We start from the raw sequence: 22,501 nt of genomic DNA, 5'->3' as shown, positions 1-22,501 counted from the left end.
TAACATATATCCTAAATGGAACATTCAATTCCTCTTAACCTTGGAAAGAACGATATAATCTCACCTAAAAAGTTTATTTTCATATTTTCTATTCAATCTAGATTATGTGATTAAATTGGCAAACTGGCTCGCTAGCATGATGCCAGTGAGTGAATGTTTAACCAGAGCAGAAAATGTGTTTCTGTCTGTGTTTATAAAGTTAAAAGACAAATTTTTGTTTGACTCAACCACTTCAGTGATTCACTGTTCCGCTGGCCTGGCCTCCACATCATCATCATTTTTCAACCCCCAAACATTTTAGTGCTCATTCAACGTTCCTGCTCGCCCCACAATTTCCCAGTCAGTTTGACTTTTGACATGTACCTCCACTGAAGCATTACTCACCCAAACTCCACCACAGTACCCCCCCCCCCCTGTTCCACCCTCCTTAACGTTCTCCCTCCTTCTCCCCTCCTCCTGAGTTTATAAGTCAGTACCAGCAACAGTTGGCTCGGAGCTTTACATCTCGAGGGCTTCATCATGTGTGTGTTCAGGATGTGGCGCGCGCTCTGTGTGCTCGGCTGCGTGGGTGTATGCTTGTGTGTGAATGAGTACCAAGGGAACTACGCTGATGATAACTATGACAACGAGATTTTTCAGGATCAGCAGGAGGGTACGTTTAGTTTATTTGTCCTTTTGTGTCTTTTATGTTACTGTTTGTTTGGACGGATGGGTTATTGAAGATTTGTCCTCAGCTGCAAAATGACACATTGATGACATCAAGACACAATCATGTCACCGTGGTTTAAACACAACGCATGTTCAACGAAAGCACAAACACTGGTTTTATGCATTTTATAAATGACAAGATAATTTTATTCTATGTGTCCGCTCTTATTCTGTACGTACTTATTCTTGTGTATATGATAAAGTAAATTAAATGTTAATATTTTAACGCGATAGCCTGTTTTAAACTTCACCCAAAAACTTTTCTTTAGAACAAAAATACATGAAATTACAAGCAAAACTTACGCGTATGTTGCCTTTAAAGTACTCACAAATGGGTGTCTTGAACTCACAAACATGTTTTCTTCCTCTTTGCGACTCCAAACCAGTTCACTCACGCTTGTTCGGGATAGCGTCAAAGATGGAGGGGTTGCATTTTTTTTTTAAATTATCAACAAAGTATTTTTTGGGTTACAGAGAATATAGCTGGGCAGAGAGGATGTGAATTATACCTGATGATGCACTTAAAAGTTAGGAAGTGCTTATTTTTTGGACAGTTTCGCTTTTAGGAAATGGGTCAGCATTAGTTCAAAGCTAAATATGTGTTGCTGTGTCTTTATGCATTCTGGAGTCATAAAGAAGTGACTCAGCCCTGGCAAAACATCTTATAGAACTTAAGACATCTTTTTATGAGTGCTTTGAATGAAATACTTTTTGTCTGCTGAAGCATTGCTGTAATTGCCTGTTACTGAACTGTATTTTGACAAGTCTGTCTGATCCTCAGGAGACTCTCCAAACACACCCTGCCAGGTGTCAGATTTCTCCCGCTGGGACAAGCTGTTCATCGCCCTGGAGGATTCCCACATGAGGCAGAACATGCTGATGGAGTCTTTGGAGAACTGCTGTGGCGGCATTGTCTCTCTCAGGGCCCAGATGAACCAGCTAGCTAAAGGAACATGCCAGCAGTGTCTCCCCAGTATGGAGTCTGCGTGCCAGAGGGGGACAGAGCAGGTCAGTCTCAGGCTGCAGCAGAGCTTGGATGAGTTGAAGGATGAGGGCGTAGAGAGGGAGGAGAGATTAAATGGTACTTTGCAGATGCTCCTGCACAATATTCATGAGGACAATACCCGGCTGAAGCAGCTAGAGGAAGGTAGCGACCGCAGAGCTGTGCCATCTGGAGCAGCAGACAGCAGGATCAGACACCAACCAACACTGAGACCAGGAGGTTTGGGGGCCACTTTTGGCTTTGGGATGAAACCATTCCCATCTGGCCTGAAGGAGCAGGAAGTGACTTCACCGCTGGACCTGGCCACAATGGAAAAGGCCCTGGTTGCCATAGCAACAGAGCTGCAGAAGGTTCACCTGCAGCTGAGCAGAGTAATAGAGCAGGCAGGGACACCGAGAAAGGACAGAGGAGACACATGAGAGGATCGACTGGGACGCCATCACACTCTTGCTCATTCTTCTCTTTTAATGTTGTTTTAAAGGGTGTTGTAAATGTGTTTTTGTCTAGCTGCAATGAATTTAAATGTACCATAAATATTATAGGTTTGCTATAATGAATAAAACAAATTAAACAACCTAATTAGCCTCATGGAAAGGTTTCCTCCCTCCTCCCATGCGCTAATCAGCCCACTTTAAGAGCTTGTATACAAATTCCTGCCTGGGTCTGTCTTTAATTTCCTGCACGTGCCAGAATACGCGCCACTACACCGATGTTTGTGTATATGTGGTGGTTTCTGCAAATGTGGGACACTTTGAGAGAAGTGTGTCAGAGGTTATCTAACCCTGGGTCAGCCTCTCCCGCTCATTAGTTGCTTAAAGAGTGTGTTTATGCAAAGAGGCGGTGACTTATGATACTCCGGAGTGTTTATGATTTATGAATCTCTGCCAGAGCTATTATGCCTCCACCACTTCATCCTGCAGCCACGCAGACACACATATACACAAATTTATTGTTAATCCCAGACTGGAGCAACCGAAGCTTCAGTTTATTGATTTAAAACGTTGTCGTCCAACCTTTTGTCAGTTTTTATTGTTTTATTGTTTTGAGTTTAACAAGCCCGAGAGAGAAAATTGACAAGAGAAGACGAATGGGAATATGAATCACCAAGAATGTGAGTGGGCTTCATTAGGATTTCATAACGACGTCGTCTACACACTAATGAAAGGTTGAAGAATCCAGGCTTGCCCTCGTACGTACATGTTTATAAATCTGAAGGCGGAATCCAGGACATTTCTTGGCCTATTTCTTAAATGTCAAAACTAATGAGCTGCAGTAAAGAAACGAACAGGAGAGACAATAATGGCAGCTGTGGTCATAAGATTTATTGGCGCCCCTGAATTTCAAGTGCAGAAATAAGAATATTCTCAGCGATCGATGAAAATATATGAATTTTGTATTTATGTATATGAAAAAAGAATATTTTATACCAAGCAAGAGAAAAGAACAGAAATAAAACACAATTTGGTTGCAGGACTATTTAACTGAACGCCTCTCAATGTGTTTTGTAGTCATATAGAAGCTTCTTGCATGCGCGCTGGTGGTTTCTGAATGCAAGTCCATTTAAAGGAACGAACACATCATTTTGAGAGGGGGAATTTATTTTATATTCATTTACACTTCCCTGAAGTGGCTGAACAGAACCTCCACCCTGTTCCACAGCAGGTATATGGTACTTTCCTTCCTCTAATTTGGGTTCAATTGTCTATAAAACTGTTTTATCTATAAAACTTCAGTCTTGTGTTATCTTTATATCTTTATTGTCAACAGCAAAGTCATCCTCAGTGATAATGTGACAAACTGGTCATTGCCTTGAAGCTTTTGGAATTTATTTTTCTTTTTTTCATTTCCTCTCATTAACATCCTGAAAAATCATCCCTTTTGATACACTAAAAAAACATATTTGGTGAATTCAGGTCATCTGAACTGACCATGATTTTTTTTTTTAAATTTTGTTCGAGGAACACATTTAAAATGAATCAAAAGGCTGACAATAATTTTGTTTAGTGTACTTTTTTTTATTTTATTCGATTACTCTTACAGAAACCCACATGAATTGCACGTGTTTTCTTAACACATGAATTCATCGATCATGTTTTACTGCACATGTGAAACACGAGCAATACTGTGGTTGTACAAAATTTGGTTCATTGCTAGACTCTATTGAGTGCTACTACAACTCTAGATCCCATGTTTAGACCTCCACTACACCTGGTTCAACACGGTATCCTGCATGCATGCAAATACTGTGCAGCGTGTGTTGGGTGGGTCAGTGAATGGAAGCTTTGTCATGTCATCTAATGCTTTTGACACCCTGCAACAGAGAAAACGAGAGAACAATAACAGGAGGCCAATTATGAGTAAAATGCAGGCGGGGGAATAGAAAAGATTCTGCCCTTGATGGACATAATGACTGTTCCTGCTCAGAGAAGCAGGTTTTTATCAGCCAGATGGCCATTTACGTCTAAATACCGAGCGACCATCAGCCTCTCTTTCTGCCCTCGCCTCTCTTTCATCTCCATTGTCGTCATCAGCCATGACTCTCTTTTTCTGCCTGCTTCTTATCAGTATGCCAATCCCATCATCTTCTCTCTATACGGCCATTCATCTTTCTCTGATTCTGTCTCACTCTGTCCTCCTCTCCCTCATGTCCCATATCTTTCTCTCTCTCTCTGTCTCTCTCTCTCTCGCTCCTGCCAGCATCAGTGTAGATGGCATCAATCCTCAGACAAACCTCAGTTGGCTGGTAGAAGGGACGAACTCTAAACCCTTGTGACGCGTAGCTAATATAAATAACACACACTCTCTTTATGAGCTTAATTCTTGATAACAAGTGGCAACAGCGATGCAGTTTGGTCATCATTGGGATTTTAATGTCACATCACAAAGTCATGATAACAGACAACACAATATTGGCACTTTCCCAAAAGCAAAGAGGACAATAGAAAATAGATAAAGCTCCACGTAACATTTAGCTGTCTCTTTTAAATAACCCATCTCATGAAGAAAGAGAGTGTGAATAGTAGGTGTCTATTTGATGGGTGAGTCCAGAATCTCCTCATACTCCTCCCTATGGCGCCGCCCACCCCCACGAGACGGGAGTAGCTTCATGGCCACCAGCCAGCCGACGCTCAGTACAATCATCACATTTCCGACAACCTCTGGAGCGGTGGGAACCATCGGCTGCATGGCTAGATGCACCAGCATCGCAACAGGAACCTCCAGGCTTTGGGAGGTGGACACCAGAGCCGGGTGGAGTCGGGTGAGGGCGTGCGTCATCCCCAGGAATGCTGCAACTGAGCATGCAACCAGGCCCAGGACCAGACCCCAAGCTGGGGTACTTGTAGGCCAGGACCAACCCTCCTGGAGTAGGGCCAGTGAAGCAGGGGCAAGCACACAGCCTGTCCAGCTTACAGTGAAGAGAGCGGTGCCAACTCCAACTCTCTCCTTAAGGGAACGATATCCAACCAGTGCCAGAGCCATCCAGAGCCCTGCCAGCGCTGACAGAGACCAGCCGAACGCACCCCTCCAGAACGCAACTGGATCAACTGGGGAATCTGTGTTGCTTTCATCTGCTGTGGGAAGTAAAACAAGGCCCAAACCAAACAGCCCCGCAGCTATGGTGATACCATCAGCCAATCCTAGTCTTTCCTCTAAGAGGAGGAAGGCCAGAGTCGCTGACAACGCAGTGGTTGCCAGGCGCCAGGTTGTCGTGGCGTTTCCAGGAGATACGAAGGTTAAGGATGAGTAGGCGCAGCAGAGCGAGAGGGAGTAGGCGATTCCATAACAGAGCAGACGGAGACGATAGCCCTCTGGTCCAAAAGGGTTCTCCCCCCTCTGCAATGGAACAGTCACAGAGAGGAGCTGGACAATGGACCGAACCAAGAGTAGAAACAAGGGGCCGAGGCTGAAGCGTTCAGAAGCCAAGTGGGTCAGAACAATCAAACAGCCGTGAGCCAGTGCCGCTCCGAGCAGCCCTACCCAGGTGAGTCGAGATGCAGACACAGATGCCTCCCCAAAACTGGCCAGCTGTTCTCCAACTCCTCGCCCAGACCCCTTTGCTGCTTTAGCTCCTCCCCCTTCACTCCCATCTCCTCCCCCGGCTGCCTGAGGTTTTGGACTGGCACCCTTGTCTTTGGAGCCAAACAGAGTCAGAGGCCACCTCTTGCTCTCCGTCAGCCGTTTCTTGTCTGAAGTCTCCTCCAGGAAGGAGCCAAAGTCCTCAAAAGACGGTGCATCGTCATAGCCATCGTCTCCAGGTTGAGGGAAGTGTGTATGCACTCCAGGTTGAGGGGAGTAGGGAGTGTGCGTGGCGTATTTGGCTGTGACAGTGTGAGGGTGGATCTTTACCCTCTTCTTAGAGCTGTTCAAGAGGTGCGTGGACTCCATTGTGAAGGTTCAAAGAGGACAGATGCCTGCGGGAGAAGAGAGAAAAGACCATTTTAGAGTTCCATACTATCTATATTTTATATTTCTCACTCACATGCTCTCTCTTTGGGATGCCGCTTGATATCCCATTTATATTTAATATCAGACAATAATAGAAGGAATCTTCCCACGAGTCCCGCGTGTTGCCCATCTAAAAATTTTGTAATGGTTATTTCTGTTTTTCAGGGATGTCACATCCAGTCATTAGGAGAACTTATCGAAACATAACACATTAGCAGGACTATTATTACACACTTTAGTCTTTTTGGATAGCATGACCTTCTTGGGAGGTTAGATATTGCTGGCAATGACAGTTACATAAGCGTCCTGCCTCATTCGTCTTATCTTTCTGCCTCATTTGTCTTTTATATTTCTGTCCATTTCTTTCCTCTCTTCCTCCATCTATGTGTTTCACAGCCCCTCCATCGCTCTATAAATGGAAAGACTTCACGGATCTGTGTGATACTCGTCAGACAGTAAATATTCTGCACGTCTGCTTTTCCATTCAAAAGAACACGATTCCTATCCTATCCACTCACTGCCGAGTTGCTCCCGTCTGTCCTCTTTTCCCACCTCCACTCCACACTTCTGCATCTCTTTAACATTTCCTATCAGCTCCATGGTTGACTAACTTCAATCCACAGTAGTAATAGCTCTCTGCATCGGGACAATAGGACGGAGCATGTGCTATACGGAACCTGACAACTGCTGAGATACAAACCAATCCACTGGTTTCTCTGTGAACAGGGAATTCTTTCATACGACATCAGATTTATCCATACAAAGGCCTATTTTTTCCCCTGCAAGGGGCAACTCAATAACGACACTGAATTTTGCTCCTGTTTGTCTTGCATGTTTTGCATTTTTGGAACAAACAAACAAAAAAAAAGCAATTAAATGTATGCAAAAGACATTCTTTGAACACTGAAGAAGTGTAAGAAGATGTCATTCAAACGTCCTCACCTTCTTCAAAGAACTGCCTGTCATTTTTTGACAGTTTTTTTTTTTTTGCCTAAATCAACTCCTTATAATGTTTTGACTCCAGTTTTTTTGTGTTTTCTGAAAAGCTTGAAATAAATGACTGAGGCGATTATTTTAAGAAGGCGACAGTGGGATGCAACTAAAAAGCCTTTACAATGTCAAGTCGAATTTTAAAATGAACTGAAGGTGAGAAGGTTTTTAACTTTGTAAACTTTTGTGAAAGGACATGAGGCAACAGTATGAGGTGCAGTTAATTTAAATGAATTCACAAGAAATTTCTACAACACATACGGTATCGTCACATTTTGGGACAATAAACTATGAAATTTTATGGGGGGAAAAAAAATGTCCGCCTTTAGCAAATTCAGCTGTTAAATACACAAAATTATCACCATTAATGACTGCCCATAAAGATCGAATATATCTGGAGATACGAAGGGATAACGGCAATAAATACTGGGTTCAGCAAATAATTCATCTCATCTGGCATGCCTTACAAATGTATATCTTATTAGATTCTGAAAAACTTTGGTTGTGTTGAGGTGATTTGTTTCACAGTCTGGGTGAATGAACCGTCTGACTGCAGCAGACGGAGTAAAAACCAGCCGTCTGGACAGCTGTGAGTTTTTCTCTTGCACGACCCTCATACATTATTTATTTCTAATTATGAAAACTACTGTTGGAAAATAGCAGGTTTTTGGTGATGTTTGACTCATCGGGTGGCAAATCTCCCTTTCTTAAAATTGGACTTTAATCGGGTTGTGTTTTAAGGGTTTAACAATTTAACAACAAAACCAAAAGTAGCCAGAGCCGTGATATTTCTCTGGTGACATTTGAGAAGATCCTTCAAGCTCACTGACATGAAACTGGATCTGCAGCTCTATAAAACATCAGAGGACATCAGTAGATTCCTCTTCTGCAGCATCCCTCTGCAATGCTGCTGCTGCTGCTGCTGTTATCGCTGCTCTGGAAAACCTATTTCCCCAATTACACAATCTTCAAATGAGCCACCAGCAGAGACCAGGCCCGCACAGGGAAACGATGGCAGTAGATAAGCTCTCTGAGGCAGGATAATGTGCCCATGGTGAAATATGAAAACAATAATGACACTGTCCTGTTGGTGTCTTTACATATGAACCCGCTGCTATCGAACAGACATTCAAATCGGACCTGTCTATCGAAGGGTTGCCACTTTTGTGACCGGTCTTCCTGAACTAAAAGCAACACAAACTTCGACCTGCACAGTAGCTTATGGGGGGGGGGGGGGGGGGGGGTGGTTGGCTGTTAGTGTGTTTGCACTGCTTTGCTGTTATTGCATCTTGTTATGTAAAAATGAGTCTGTTGGAGTGAGTGGTGGGTGTCTGTGTGAGAGTGTGTGAGGAAGATGTTATTCTCAAGGTTATCTGGGTTCCTTGGTGATGCGCCCCAGTGACGCCAGAGGTATTAAAAACACACACGCACATACTTACAAATACGGAAATGGAGAGAGTGGCGAATACAATGCTTGTTCTACATGTGCTGCCGTATCTTTATCCACATGAACAGCCGCTTAACATCGTAAAACATCACCGCCGCGCGTCCCCCAACGATGAACGGCGCCCAGCACCCGTAACAGCTCTATTTCCGCTCCTGACACACCCTGAGATTGTTCAGTATGCACCAAAACAACAGCATATTTATGATATTGTACCATGGAGCGACAGCCCGACCCGTGACCCATGACGAATTCTTGAATGGGCAGAAGCGCGCACCCGCTCGTGCGCCCGCATATAGGCACACGGCAGCTGATACCAATGAAGCCCGACTGAGTCCTCAGACGGGTTTAGTTGGTGACTGGTGTCATTTTAGATTATTGCATCCTAGTCACTAGATTTGGATATTTATAACGGATCCTTTGTGAAAGAAATTAAGAAAAAAACAAAAACAACCAATACATCCACCCCCCCAGTTCTCACCTGCTTTCCCGCAAACCAGCAGATCCGCCGGGTTGGAATCACTCTCGCTCAGTCATTTACAGAGCATCCCTGACGCTCCATCACCTCTTCCTGTCCATTTGATTTTCTTTTTCCTCTCACCTCCCTTCGATTTGTTCTGCGGCAGTCTGGAAACACCTCAAGGGCACCGCGGCGCGCGTCAGCCCGGTCAGACCCGCCACCTGCGGTCACCTCACTCAGCTCTGCTACCCGCGAGAGGAAAATGTGTGTTTTATAGCGACCTGCTGCTCTTCCATCAGTGTTTGAGCACTGATACAGATGCTCCTCCTCGGCTTCATCTGAGAGACGGGGGGGGGGGGGGGGTGATCATTACGTGTGAGCATGCGTAACATGCACTGAACACGAGTATTGCGCCCCTTGATAATTGCGTGATATTTGTGTGTATTTTAGAAGTGTAGAGAGGATGGGAGGAGGAGTAGAGAGACTGGACGGAATACTAAGCGGACATAGCCTTAACATGTCCTTCTATACATTAGGCACCTGAGAGGCACCAACTGACTCCATATCACTGTTTTAGAGGCGCTTTAAAAATAGTGCCCGACAAAGACAACCACTGCAGAGGCACAGATGTTATTGTGTCTGTATTTTAAAATTTAAACATCAACTGACAATAGGGCTCACATTCAGGCCCCCTATTTCAACCCACTCTCGCGGAAATATGTTTTATTAAAGGTAACATATGTGTGTTGTGCGTATTTTTTTTGCCTCTGACCCAAAAAAAGGTATCATGAGCTGACAAAGAAGTCTTGTTTTTCACCGCTGCATCACTTCTCTGTGATTCAACTCAGCCACATAGCTAAACGCCAATAGTGCACCATAAAGCCACCAACTCAAAACAGCCAAACTGTCCAAAAAACATTGGAATAATTTTCATCTTCTATGCTCAGTAATGCACAAAAAAACAGATTTGAACAAAAATAAATAAACACAACACTCCCAGTTTGATGCTTATTCGTGGTAGCGTCAAATGCAACCAGCTGTCAGATTCAGTCGGTTCAAGTCGCTCATGTTAGTTCACAGTGGCACCAAACCAGATTCGTTATTTAGTTTGTTTATAGCCCAAATCAACATGTTTTGAAAATTATTGCGCATACAGCTGAATAAAAAAACATGGATTATACCAGACAAGTGGCTGGGTAGTTTTACTGTTGACTGTGGTTGGTGGGAGTGGTGCGCTGTTCGGTCCAAGCTAAACAGAATGCATCCGTCTGCACAGAAGTTACGAAGCAGTGTTGCAAAAGTGAAAGAACGTCTTTATGAGTTCAAGGCCTCTAATTTGTAAGGACTTGAAAGGCTTTTTGGGTGAAGTATCACTGGAAGTGCATCCATAAAACTGCATTCAGTTCATTTATCCAAGGTTTACAGGACAGACAAGTCCAGGTCCAGTATTGCCAAAAGTTCACAATGTGTGTAAGTTCATAATATATCAAATTGGGATTTTTAAAGTGAACCGTTTCACTCATTGAAGCGATATCTCAGGTACACTTTGAGGAAACGTCTTTAAATGAAATACAAACATCCAGTGGGACTTCGGAGGTCAAAAGTCAAGGTCACTGTGACAGGCATACACTGCAGAGGCAACTATATACGTTATACAATAAACAAACCTAAGTAATGGAATTGGAGAATAATAACTCCAGTATTTTACGAAAACTTGGTTGTTTTGTGTTATGTTAAGCACGCAATCTTAATTCAAAATCCAAGTTTTTTTTGTACAAATCATCGTGTTTCACTCTTTCCCTTTCCTTTTTTTAAATGATGCCCCTGTGCAGAAAATGTGGTCCATTAAAGATTGATTTTCTCAGTTTAAAATGGAAGTGTTTAACTAGCCTGCACTGTATGAACCGGAGGAATGAAGGAACTGGAGCATCAATGTGAGCTGAGCCTTATCAGTCCACACCAGCGACACCAGCGACCTCACTAATGCAGCTCAATCAAAACCTGCAGCCCGGCTGCATCTAACACCCCCAAAAAAAGATTTTCCATGATTTAAGAATTAGATGGTCAACAATTGCAGGGGCAGGGGGGCAGATGTGGATGGACAATTTTGGCCTCACCTCCCTTTCTTTTACTGTTTCAGTCACAAACACAATCTCGCACACTTCCAGCTTGACAGTAATTGCTTTGACATTTGACTGCCATAATAGTAATGTGCCCTGCTCCAGTTTGAGCTAAATTAACCTTTCACTGAATGTAGCCAGCTTCCCTGTTGGTTGTTTGGACCGTAGTGCTATTTACTGAGGAGGCCTCCAGCTGCCTTTTCTACACTGTTAGCAAAGGAGACTGATTTCTCTGACTGTGCAGTCACAACCAGCTCAAGTAAAGCATGTGTCCGTGAGCATGCAGGTCTCTATCTCCTCAATAATTGTCACTAGAAACTAGTATCATGGGAATAAAACAGCCTATAAACATCAAAAAGATTTGAAAAAACTTCCCATATTATATGGTTGATCTATTTTTGGATCTAACGTTTTGCGCCATTGAATATGCTGCAAGTTTCCTGGCCAACCAGTTTCTTTTTAGCTGGTGATTTCACTCATTACTGTACTGTAGATCCTGTCTTTATGATGAGAATGCAGGGGAGTAATTCAAAACAATGTCCTTATAATGTTTAATAAATAATCTAAAATATAACTGAAGTCGTAACATTATAGTTAACTTTGAAGTGCTGTCCAGATTGACTTTAGTAAATGCGTTAAAATGGACAAATGCAGACAACCATTCACACTCACAGTCACGCCTACAGTCAGTTTAGAGTATCAATCAGCCTCGTCCCCTCTTGATGTCTTTGGACTGTGGGAGGAAGCTGGAGTACCGGAGAGAACCCACACAGGAACAGTGAGAACATGGAGACTCCACACAGAAAGATCCTGTGCTGGACCCGGGACTTGAACCTGGAACCTTCTTGCTGTGAGGCGACAGTGCAAACCACTGCACCACCGTGCCGCCCATTTCAATGTGTAATCATTTCAAATATATCATAAAATGTCATGCACATGGCTAGTTATATTAATGAAGTTTTAAATGACTTTCGAAGGGGATATGCCTACAGTTCCCACTACCATTCATGACGCTAAGCTAGCTAGCTAGCTAACTGGTCTCCATGTGTCTCAGCTGCCTACAGCACCAACACAGGAGAGAAAGGTATCTTTCATCTCATCTGACTATGCAGGAAGGCCATCCAGTGTATTTCCCCCAATGGCTCAATGGCAACTCTTCATCCGATCCATGCCGGCCCTTAAAAGATGTCATGTTCCTATAATTTTCTTTTCTACTATTTTGGGAGTCTGTCCCTGTGGCTATTTTTACCACTTGATTACAACATTGAGAGACATACTGTATAGTAACTGACAATTAAACTGACTAAATTTCCTTTTCTTTGTTTCTTTCCTTTTCTTTCTTTCTTTCTTTCTTTCTTTCTTTCTTTCTTTCTTTCTTTCTTTCTTTCTTTCTTTCTTTCTTTCTTTCCTTCTTTCTTTCTTTGTCTATGTGTTGTCTTTAGACGAGAGGTCAGACAGTTTCAGTGGAGGCTCAGTGAATGGAGATGAAACAATATTATATTTTAGTGATACTGTAGTTTTGGGCAAATTTGACTTTTTTTTCCTACTTTCTCCCTTTGGGTCACAGTCAGAACTAATAAATGACAAATTTTCATGCATTTGGTTTCCTTTGAAAAGATATAAAACAGCAATATAAGCCTACATGGGCTAAATAGTTGACTGTCTATGACATCTAATAGCATAATAATGATCCTAAAAGGCATCCAGAGGAAGTAATGCAAGGAGGAGTAAAAGTAGCCACCTTATTTCAAGCTTACATGAGGCTCACCACCCCTGACTTTGAAAACCCCCTGCTTTTGGCTAATTCTCAAGGGATGTTTCCATGGTTACTACCAATACGGGTAGACAGGCCCAGCTATTTAGGGCACGGTTTAAATCACATCGACTATACTCTGCAGCCACGGTGGTGCGAATAAGTTCATATTCAGACTTGAAATCTCAGCCTCTAGGGAGAGTTTGGCGTTTGCCGTGATAAGAGAGGAAGCAGAGATGAGCTGACAGCCGAGAAAAGATGGAGTGGTTGGCCGGCAGGAGAATAGGGGAGGGAGGTTTTTCGATGATTTCAAGCATTTGAGAGCCAGATTCAAGATGCTTTCTAAAAACTGTCTGCCTGTCCTTTTACATCTCCGGTCAAGTTTTAATTCATTCCTTAGCACAGTGGAAGATGCAACTTTCCTCAAGTGTCTTTTCCTATTCGCTGCATGTGTGAATATTCCTCTTTCATTCTCCATTTAGCACATGTGGCTAGAGCCAATTTCACACTTGTTTGACACTGGAGCCATTCAATTCTCTTTCTGTCAGCCAGATATTACAAACTGTTGACGTTACACTAAATCAGCAGTTTTCTTTTCTCTATAAAACAGCAAATATTCACCGATATAGATTTATAACCAGAATCAATTAATATTCTGATGTCTCGGGGGATTATGTGGGTCTGGTTTGGGTTTCGCGTGTTTATAAACTATGAACACAATGTCATCATTCAAAGCCAGATGTTGGAATGCTCATTCTCATTACAAGGGGAGCTGATGAGAGCAGAAATAAGTGAACCGCAACTGGACGCATCCATCACCGTGATGGAGAGGAGATGCAAGGGAGCCAAAACATTGAATTCATGCTGAGATTTTTAAAAAAAGTTGACCGAATGAGGATCTGGAAGGATGAAATTGTCATCTGGATAACACAGATTGCTGAGCCGTCAAAAGAAAATAGAGAAAAAAAGAAGAAAAGAAAAAATCTCCAACGTGAAATCTCCAAGAAAGGTGTTGGACGACTGCTGCTTGCCTCACAAGTGAGATTGTGATAGACGGTAATGACTTCTCCTACCTCGCATACATTTTGCATTACCTCAGCAGTGGATGGGATGAGATCGGAAGCAGAGGGAGGCAGGGGGCGAGAGGAGTTGTCAGAGAGATTACAAAAAAATAAAATAAAAATGTACCTGGAGTAAAAAATACTGCAGGCAAGGTCAGAGAAAATCAAATATAGAATAGGAGAATAGGCGTAGAACAGCCTCTGTGTTAGTCAATAGCCTCTGAGATGAGACGGGGCAGAGAATAAAACAGACCTTTGTTATGTAACTCTCAACACGTCAAGTGCTTCAGCCTGAATGAAGGAAGAAGGTTTGAAATGAGTCGGTGCAGCCGCCATCATCAAACTCTAAACCCACCCTTAAGGCCTGTGCTTTCCCACAAATTGTGATGTTTGCCAGCGCTGTTGACTATCAGAGAGATAACCAGTGATTACCTTGACTGTCTAAAAGGGTTCGATGTGCCAGTGCCAGACAGCATACGTTGCCATGGTTACAGCCCAGGCAAAAAGTTTTCAGATCACGCCAAGGGCTGTGATTGCATGTGCATCTCATGCAAAGTGTGCAGCTCAGTCTCTAAAAAAAACATGTGGGAAGGTACATCCAGACATTTTGATGCAACACAAGTCTACTGGTGACGTGACTCAACGCCGCACCGCACGGCCTAAAAAATTCAGTTGACATGTGAATCAAACATGAGCTGTAAGTCTTAGTGGATTTGGAACTGTTTAACATGTGTACAAAATTAGTTATGATCCAGATTTTTGGGCAAAGGGAGCAACCACAGCTCACACAACCACACACGACCAGTGTGATTAACAGATAAAACTTTCATCTTACAACTGTTGTTTTTATTAAATTTTCCACGATAATTCTGGGAATTTATTTGACCTTTTTTTCCCTGTTATTTTATTCTTTTGTAATGTTTCATCTTCAAGTATGTCTTTAATTTTTTTTATGACTCAATTAGCCTGGCCCATTGAGAGTCCTATACAATACATCTGTACTCTTAATTATGCTAAAAAAACAACAACATATTAATAAAAAAAATCTTAGTTGATTTTTCTATGTTTTGTATGAATGACATCGTCTCAGTTGGTAGGCATTATCTTTGCCTATTTTTATACATCTATTTTTAAGCACATTGAGTTTGTACCTATCCTATGAAATACGCTCGATAACAAAGGTGTCTTAAACTGGCAATTTGAAAGGTGAAAGTTCAGAACTACATGACGAGAACCTGCAGCATTTAATATTTAATAGGCTAAACTGTTCATTTACTTTTTATGATTTGTCAGTTCATAAAAATGCATGATGCCTCGTCCAGTGTATACAAATCTAACAAGTAATTTATCCAAGAAACATGAGCCGGAGGGTACATGCAGATTAATTCATGTTAATTACAATTCACTGTCATTATTCTGTAGACACCAAATGCATGCTTGTCAGTTTGAGCAGAAGAAATCTTTTGTATGTACATATTGTGAATGAAATATTACATAACATACACAGCAGAAAACAGATGATGCAAAGACAATAACAAGTCATATTTTGCTGTCTCACCAGGACTGCATCCAATCCCTCTGCTGCATTACAAAACCGTCTATTTCTGACACTGGTGCCATGTTTTTTTTTCTGAATACTGCATGTTGACACTATCGGTTAATGGTTGTGCTGCTGTGGTCACCCTATTTTTAATCTTCAAACAAAGCACCGACCATCTTCGCACATTAAACTTTATTTTACTCATGATTACTGGATGAATTTGTAAGATAACAAGGTCCCCTGATCAGCAAACATGGACTCATGCCATTGTTTTGGAAAGAGCCCAGCTGGATCTCCCTGGAGGAGTTTTCCACTTTTCCAGTGTTGCTCTTAAGCAGCTGACCTTTGACCTTTCAGTGAAACAGGTGGGAAGAGAAAATATTCTTTCTCCTCATGGAACTTGACAGAGAACCTTGAGAGAGCAGAGAAGTGAATAATTTCTTTGGTTTTCTGCCTGGTGGCTGTGAATTATTGAGACCTTCCCTGAAGTGGCCTTCGTGGAGGCTCTCAACCAGGGGGCTCCAGAGGAATGCATGCATGTGTGTGGCCCTGTTTAACTGCATTTGTGAGATCCAAATAAAAAACACACTGTACTTGTGGGGTCCTACATACTTTGTGAGATCAAAATACAGGATCCCACAACTTTAAATAGCTGTTTAGGGGCTGAGACTTGGTTCAAGTGATGGGGGAGGCATTCACTTGGGGTGGGTAAGGTAAGGGCAAGAGGCCAATGATTGCCAGTGACATGTCTGGGCACCAAAAATAACATCCCTCTCTCTCTATGTGCATGTAGAAACATGCCATCCGCTAAAACAGAGAATAAAGATTAGATTATTATATTTTTCCACATTTTTCAATGTTACTACATACACAATCGACATGCATTTTATCATACCAGAGGAAAGTCTTTGTCACAGTTTTAATTCTTGAATATTTGTGTCTGTTTGTTTGCAGTAATCCTGGGGGGGGGGGGGGGGGGGGGATCTGGCTGCAGCTCTTACAGCAGACATGCTGTTGCTATGGCAATCAACAGCGCGTCCCTCAAATGAATCTCCACCCAGTCCCTTTAGGTGTCTGCCCATATATATATATATATATATATGTGTGTGTGTGTGTGTGTGTGTGCGTGTGTGTATGTGTGTGTGTGGCTGATTTATCTATAAGGTAATCAGCCATCTTATTTTCTTATTTGGTGTTATGCATTTTAACTCAGCCTACAATTATGCTGACGTGTCTAATTCAAAACCACACAACCAAACAGATACACAGGCTCATGCTTTCTCTGTTGCTCAGTCAAGAGAAGTCACAACAGCAGGTCAAAGGTCATTCATGCACCTGTGGGCAATTTGGTAAGCAATATAACCTCTTTTATTATATTTCTCAGCACATTATAGGAATTTTTACAAATATTACCTGATGGTAAAGTCTTCAATGTCTATATGCAGATATTAAAATGTATCCAAGTTGTAATGATTAGATCATAAATGAGTTGGTAAATCAGTGATCCATGATTCATGATTATTTATTTCAAGAGAAAAATCCCCAATATTATCAAATGTTCATTGTAATGAAATCTTTGGATATGAGGCCAACTTTTTTACATTTAATATATCATATGAATCAATTACTGATCATTCAAATATATTAGATTTTATATAAATATATTATTTATGTATTGTATATATGATATTATTTGTTATTCTATCATTTATTAAAATATTTTAGGACATATTTTGCCTCCGTGGTTGCATCGCACTCATATTCTATTTTTACTGTAAGGTGTGTATGATACGTCATAATGTATTTATACATTCAGTGATTTGTGTGTAGTAATTATTAATTGACCTGAAGGAGAAGGGGGAGTCTCTGTTCCTGTGCGCGTCCCCGCTCGTGATTGTGGGGTCTTGCGGTCCCTCCCTTTCCCAAGCTCGCCCCCCTAAGGCGCGCGTCCGCTGCGGGCCAGAGTGTCCGCCAGGGGGCAGCTGTGTCTCGGTCTGAGGCTGCGCCGCTCCCGCTGCATCACAGAGAGGAAAATACCACCAGATGGCGGTTTAGGATTGCTGCTCTTCTCTCAAGGCGCGGTTCCGCTCGCACGGCCAATTTTCAATATTAAAATACACACGATATTAAAACGAAAATCGATTTATTGTTTCGGAAGGTGATCATCGATTTGGGGATGGTCGTGAAAGGTGAGTGTCTTGTGTTTTTGTCGTGTTTTGAGAGGTGGGAAGGGAGACGGAGCACAGATTAAAGATGGTGGACACAGAAAGGGAAGGCTGGCTGGTTGGGGGATGGGCGCTAGCTGCTAACGGAGGTGAATGTGCTTTCTCTCTTCCTCTGTTACATTATAGCCTAGCAGCACCGTTAGCTTGGGAGCTAGCCCCCCAAATTTCGGCAAGACAACTTGCTAGACTGGCAAGTGCTCTCCGTGGCTCTGGCCTATTTGCCAGCAATTTCTACCCGGCGCTGGAGTTTGTCTTGTCAACAAATAAAGCCATGCGTGTTTTCTTGCTCTTTGCAAGGCAGGATTCAGAGCATCACCATCTCACATTTGCACAGCCGTGTTTTGATTGTACAGTATTGCCCTACTGTCGTGCCTTTTCCCGGCTGGGTTTGTTATCCATGCAAATGCCATGTTGATTTTGCTGCTATCAACCTATGGCAATGTTGCACATACACTCACACAAATGCAGTCACACATACATATACACACACACATACAGATGTGTGCGATGTGAATTTCTTGTTGCTACTTTTTCCTGTCAACATCAGCACCCCATCTCTCCCTCTTGCCCTTAAGTTTTACACTGTGCCGACTTTGTTCTCATGGTTATTGAACAGGTTGCTCACGTCATGAACGGCAGCTTGGATGTCTTTGTTATTTAATGTTTGCACGAAGGACTCTTTAATAATATTATGGCGCTTCTCTCCTCTTCCCGCCCCCTTCTGTGCGGGAAACAGGCACCACTGAGCGGGGAAACAGGGAAACATGAGTCACATTAGGGGGGATGGGCTGTACCAGCCAACCCCACAGGGTTATACGGGCTCCAGCCCTGGCCATCCCTCCCCTCCCACACTGACCTAGGAACAGTGCACAACATGAGCAGCAGATTGGGATTGTTGATTTTGGGTCAGAGTGGCTCCTGGCAGTGTGCATGAATCTCAGATTGTTGCATAACTGCTTTGTTTACAGTCAGCCATGTGATATCTCATCCAGGCTGTCTTGACTTACTCTCTGCAGCCCACTTGCCTGCCAACTTGTCCTCTGTTATCACTCATGGTTTACACCACAACTGCTCTAATCACATGACATTTGACCAGACTGAGTTATGCAATACACATGTTTTGAGACCTGCTTTTGCCTGATGTTGCAATCCCTTTGTAGATAACTCCCTATCAGTTTTGAATATATGTTTCCCTTGGTGTTGACATAGCTTTTAAATGAATGGCCGATTCAAATAGTAGTGACCGTTATCTGCAAGTTACATTAAAACTGCTGTTTTTTTGCACCTTTGGAATAATAAGGTCAAATGAAAGTGATTAACTTGAGCTGCACAATTAAAAAAAAAAAATCTAATCGCAATTAGTTTGACTGATATTGTGATTTCTTTTTGCGGTATTTAAATACATTTTTCACCATTATATTTTTCCCTTGAAATATTGGTTAAGAATAATTATGGTGTGGATTTTAAAGGGATATGTATCAATCAAAGGATAGACAGCACCATAATATTTAATTTAGATTGGTATTTTGACACACAATTAGCTTTTACAAATTATTACCTACTTGTGATTTTAAACCTGCAATTGGACAAATTGGAATTTTCTGTGTAATTTGATTTATTCTACAGCTCTAATTTGATCTACATGAAAATCATTGTGTTTATCACTTTTATTTCTTGTTTTTTTTTTTTAATATTCCACAATATGGGGCTGCACGGTGGTGCAGTGGTTAGCACTGTGGCCTCACAGCAAGAAGGTTCCGGGTTCGACCCCCGGCTCAGGCGCGGGATCTTTCTGTGTGGAGTTTGCATGTTCTCCCCGTGCCTGCGTGGGTTCTCTCTGGTACTCCAGCTTCCTCCCACCGTCCAAAGACATGCCATTTGGGGACTAGGCTGATTGGATTCTCTAAATTGACCGTAGGTATGAACGTGAGTGTGAATGGTTGTTCGTCTCTCTATGTTGGCCCTGCGATGGACTGGCGACCTGTCCAGGGTGAACCCCGCCTCTCGTCCGTAGATGCTGGGATAGGCTCCAGCCCCCCCGCGACCCTTACTTGTAAGGAATAAGCGGAAGACGACGATGGATGGATTCCACAATATGCTCCAAACCTGATTATTTATAACATTTCAATTCAACACATACCCTTTGTATGCTAATACTTAATCTGATTTACACCCGTACACATGGTTTCAGTACACAAACAGGACATAAATGTGCAATGCAGACGTATTCCACTGTTCGTATTTAAACAAGTGCAGCATTTGGCTGTTGGAATTGCTATTTGGTCCTCCCACACATTAATACATTTACATGGCCTGGTCAGCAATGCCCTAAAAAACACTTTCAATCAAATGCAATCAGGTAGATTTGTAAAGAAATTTTGAAAACGCTTTTCTTGTGAAGTGGATTAGGGCTGACCCTGTTGTGTTCAATGTCAAAGCTAGCTCGCATTCACAGCTATGATGTTGACAGTAAATGAATATTCACACACACACACACACACACACACACACACTGTCTTAACAGCAATCTCGCCAACAATTACACACAAATATTGTCTCACTGAGTCTGTCAATTCCTACAGTTTTATTAACTTGTTTTTGAGGAATGCATGTATGAATATTCAATTTTGAACCAGCGCGTCTTGAACTTGATTAAAATTATGAAGTCACAATTCATAAGCATGTCTTTATATGGGATTCGATTTACTTTTATGAACGAGGTCTATTTAACATAATTGAAAATGCTTTACAGCCATCCGCCATTTTTACCCCTCGCATCACTCTGCCTTTTGCTTGGGTCCTTCAAAAAATAGCCATGTGAGCCTATCAATTAGATAATTACATATTGGCTCCCATTAGTAGTGCTCTAATAAAGGTAAATGAAGGAAATGATATGTAGAATTGGGGTAATATGGGCATCAAGTTTGTATTTTGTTAAGTAAATACATTATGTTAATAGTGTTGATCAATTCTGGGAATGAGCTTGGAGGTAGCGTGGCCATCTAGCAACCGAAGGGTCGCTGGAATCCTTACTTCCCCCGGTGACCATGTCAAAGTGTCCTTGAGCAAGATACTGAACCCCTAATTGCTCCTGATGGCACTGCGACGGACTGGTGACCTGTCCAGGGTGAGCTCACCTAATGTCAGAGCTGGGACGGGCTCCAGCCCCCCCCCCCCCCCCCCCGTGCGACCCTTCATGAATAAGTGGTATAGAAAAAGGATGGATGGATTATTTATTCTGGGTTGATGATTTGAATCACGGCAAAAACGAGAACAAATTTAGAAGAAATATAATATACGAACAAGTAAATCAGAGGCTTTAATTGTGCCATTTGGTAAATAATATGTCACGGGCGTTTACAACTCTGTTGCATTGTACTACCTGCCATATGCTTCATACAGGAAGGGAGGTTATGTAATGGGTTTGATATTTGTCAGAGTCTATAAACAGTAACCTTGAATGAAGATGTTGGCTGCAGGAAAAATAGCTCCATTTAATATTGTCCTCAAGGCTTCGGCAGCTTTCAGTGCAGAAGAAATACTAGCAGAGACAACCTGAGAATTAGGCTAAAAACTTTGTCAAAGAGATGTGTTCTGGTGTTGTTTGTCTATCTGTCTGGAGGCACGTTCAAACAAAAAAAAAAGAATGAAGCCTGGTAAAGGGGTGGATTTTTTTGTGACATTTTCATCACTTTGTCAGAACACACTTGCCAGTTGATTCACTACATCTTAATAAAACTGGGTCAGTATAATCCAATATACCTGCAGTTGCATTCAGTTTTAATTGAAGCTGTTTGGTAGATGTGTGTGAATTTTTTGTAGTTCATTGGCTTTTTGTGCAAGCTGTAATTTGTGGTGCAGTTGAACTGTACTGATTGTATTTACACACATAGAGCAGGAATGTTTTCGAGCCAGAATGGTTTTCTCCTTGCAGATACTGTTCTTTGTGTTGGCATAATTTACATCCAGGCCTGTTTTATTTACATTGACACTTGTGTTCAAATGACATACTATTCACAAATGGTAGGACTGTGTATGTTAGGGAATGAAGAGTGGAGGCTTCAGTTGGTTATAGTATTTCATGCAACTCTACAATAAAATGGAACATTTACCCACTTTACATGATGAAAGTATTTAAAATCAATGTTTTTTATCCTCAGCACCCTGTATCCTCAGTGATTTAAGCAAATACGTTTGTAAAAATGAGCCAAATGTTGTTATGCTTCAGTGTTTTTGTTTTTTGGTGACATGATAGAATATCAAATACTAAACTCCATCCCAAGTTGTCTCATTAAATCATTGTTAAAGCTTTGACCAAGGGAATTTCTACTTGGTAACATTAGCACCTTTCCATTTCATAGTTAATGCCCTGAAATTGGTATGGAAAGTGTGAATAGTGCAGTAAAACGAGGAAAGTCTCCCATTAACGGAGCCTCCAGACTCGCTCCATCTGCTGCTCTTTTCCCCACTGTCAGCCACATCAGCTGCACTGGGCCCTGATTTGTTCTGTCTGTACTAGGCCAATAGGATCTATGCTACACCATCGTCAAAACCCAACATCAATGAAATTAACCAATGGCTGTGAAGCATCGTACTGGGATCTACTGGACTGTTTTGCAGATAATTCAAATTAAAGTTATAAGACAGAGTTATTCAGTAATTATGAGCACGATAAGGATGTTGGTTCTATTATGTTAATATCAGGTAAATGATTCCTGCTGCTCTACGTAAACCCAAATGAGACTAAAAGC

At 42.1% G+C, this 22,501-nt stretch overlaps 3 protein-coding genes across 3 annotated transcripts in view; 2 read left to right on the top strand and 1 right to left on the bottom strand.

Annotated features, from left to right (window-relative positions):
* Nucleotides 1-510: 510 nt before the first annotated feature.
* Nucleotides 511-3,075, top strand: LOC147246323 (uncharacterized). Its single transcript, XM_086182810.1, has 2 exons — nt 511-652; nt 1,490-3,075. The coding sequence occupies exons 1-2, from the start codon at nt 520-522 to the stop codon at nt 2,128-2,130; spliced, it is 774 nt and encodes a 257-aa protein (XP_086038936.1). The 5' UTR covers nt 511-519; the 3' UTR covers nt 2,131-3,075.
* A 1,481-nt stretch (nt 3,076-4,556) lies between these two features.
* slc35g2a (solute carrier family 35 member G2a) lies at nt 4,557-9,388 on the bottom strand. The gene is made up of 2 exons (XM_086182485.1): nt 9,073-9,388; nt 4,557-6,123 (listed from the first exon to the last, which is right to left on the bottom strand). Exon 2 carries the CDS (start codon nt 6,095-6,097, stop codon nt 4,739-4,741), a length of 1,359 nt encoding a protein of 452 aa, XP_086038611.1. The 5' UTR covers nt 6,098-6,123; nt 9,073-9,388; the 3' UTR covers nt 4,557-4,738.
* An 8,135-nt stretch (nt 9,389-17,523) lies between these two features.
* Nucleotides 17,524-22,501, top strand: part of stag1a (STAG1 cohesin complex component a) — a 47,699-nt gene continuing 42,721 nt past the window's right edge. The window contains exon 1 of the mRNA XM_086182108.1: nt 17,524-17,714. The gene's annotated coding sequence lies outside the window, so the exon portion shown is untranslated. The remainder of the gene's footprint in view (nt 17,715-22,501) is intronic.

The sequence above is a fragment of the Aulostomus chinensis genome, chromosome 17 (assembly GCF_037954235.1).
Source record: "Aulostomus chinensis isolate RoL2024-O1b breed Wild chromosome 17, RoL_Achi_v1.0, whole genome shotgun sequence".
Classification (NCBI taxonomy): domain Eukaryota; kingdom Metazoa; phylum Chordata; class Actinopteri; order Syngnathiformes; family Aulostomidae; genus Aulostomus; species Aulostomus chinensis.
This window is presented reverse-complemented; position numbering and strand designations above follow the sequence as displayed.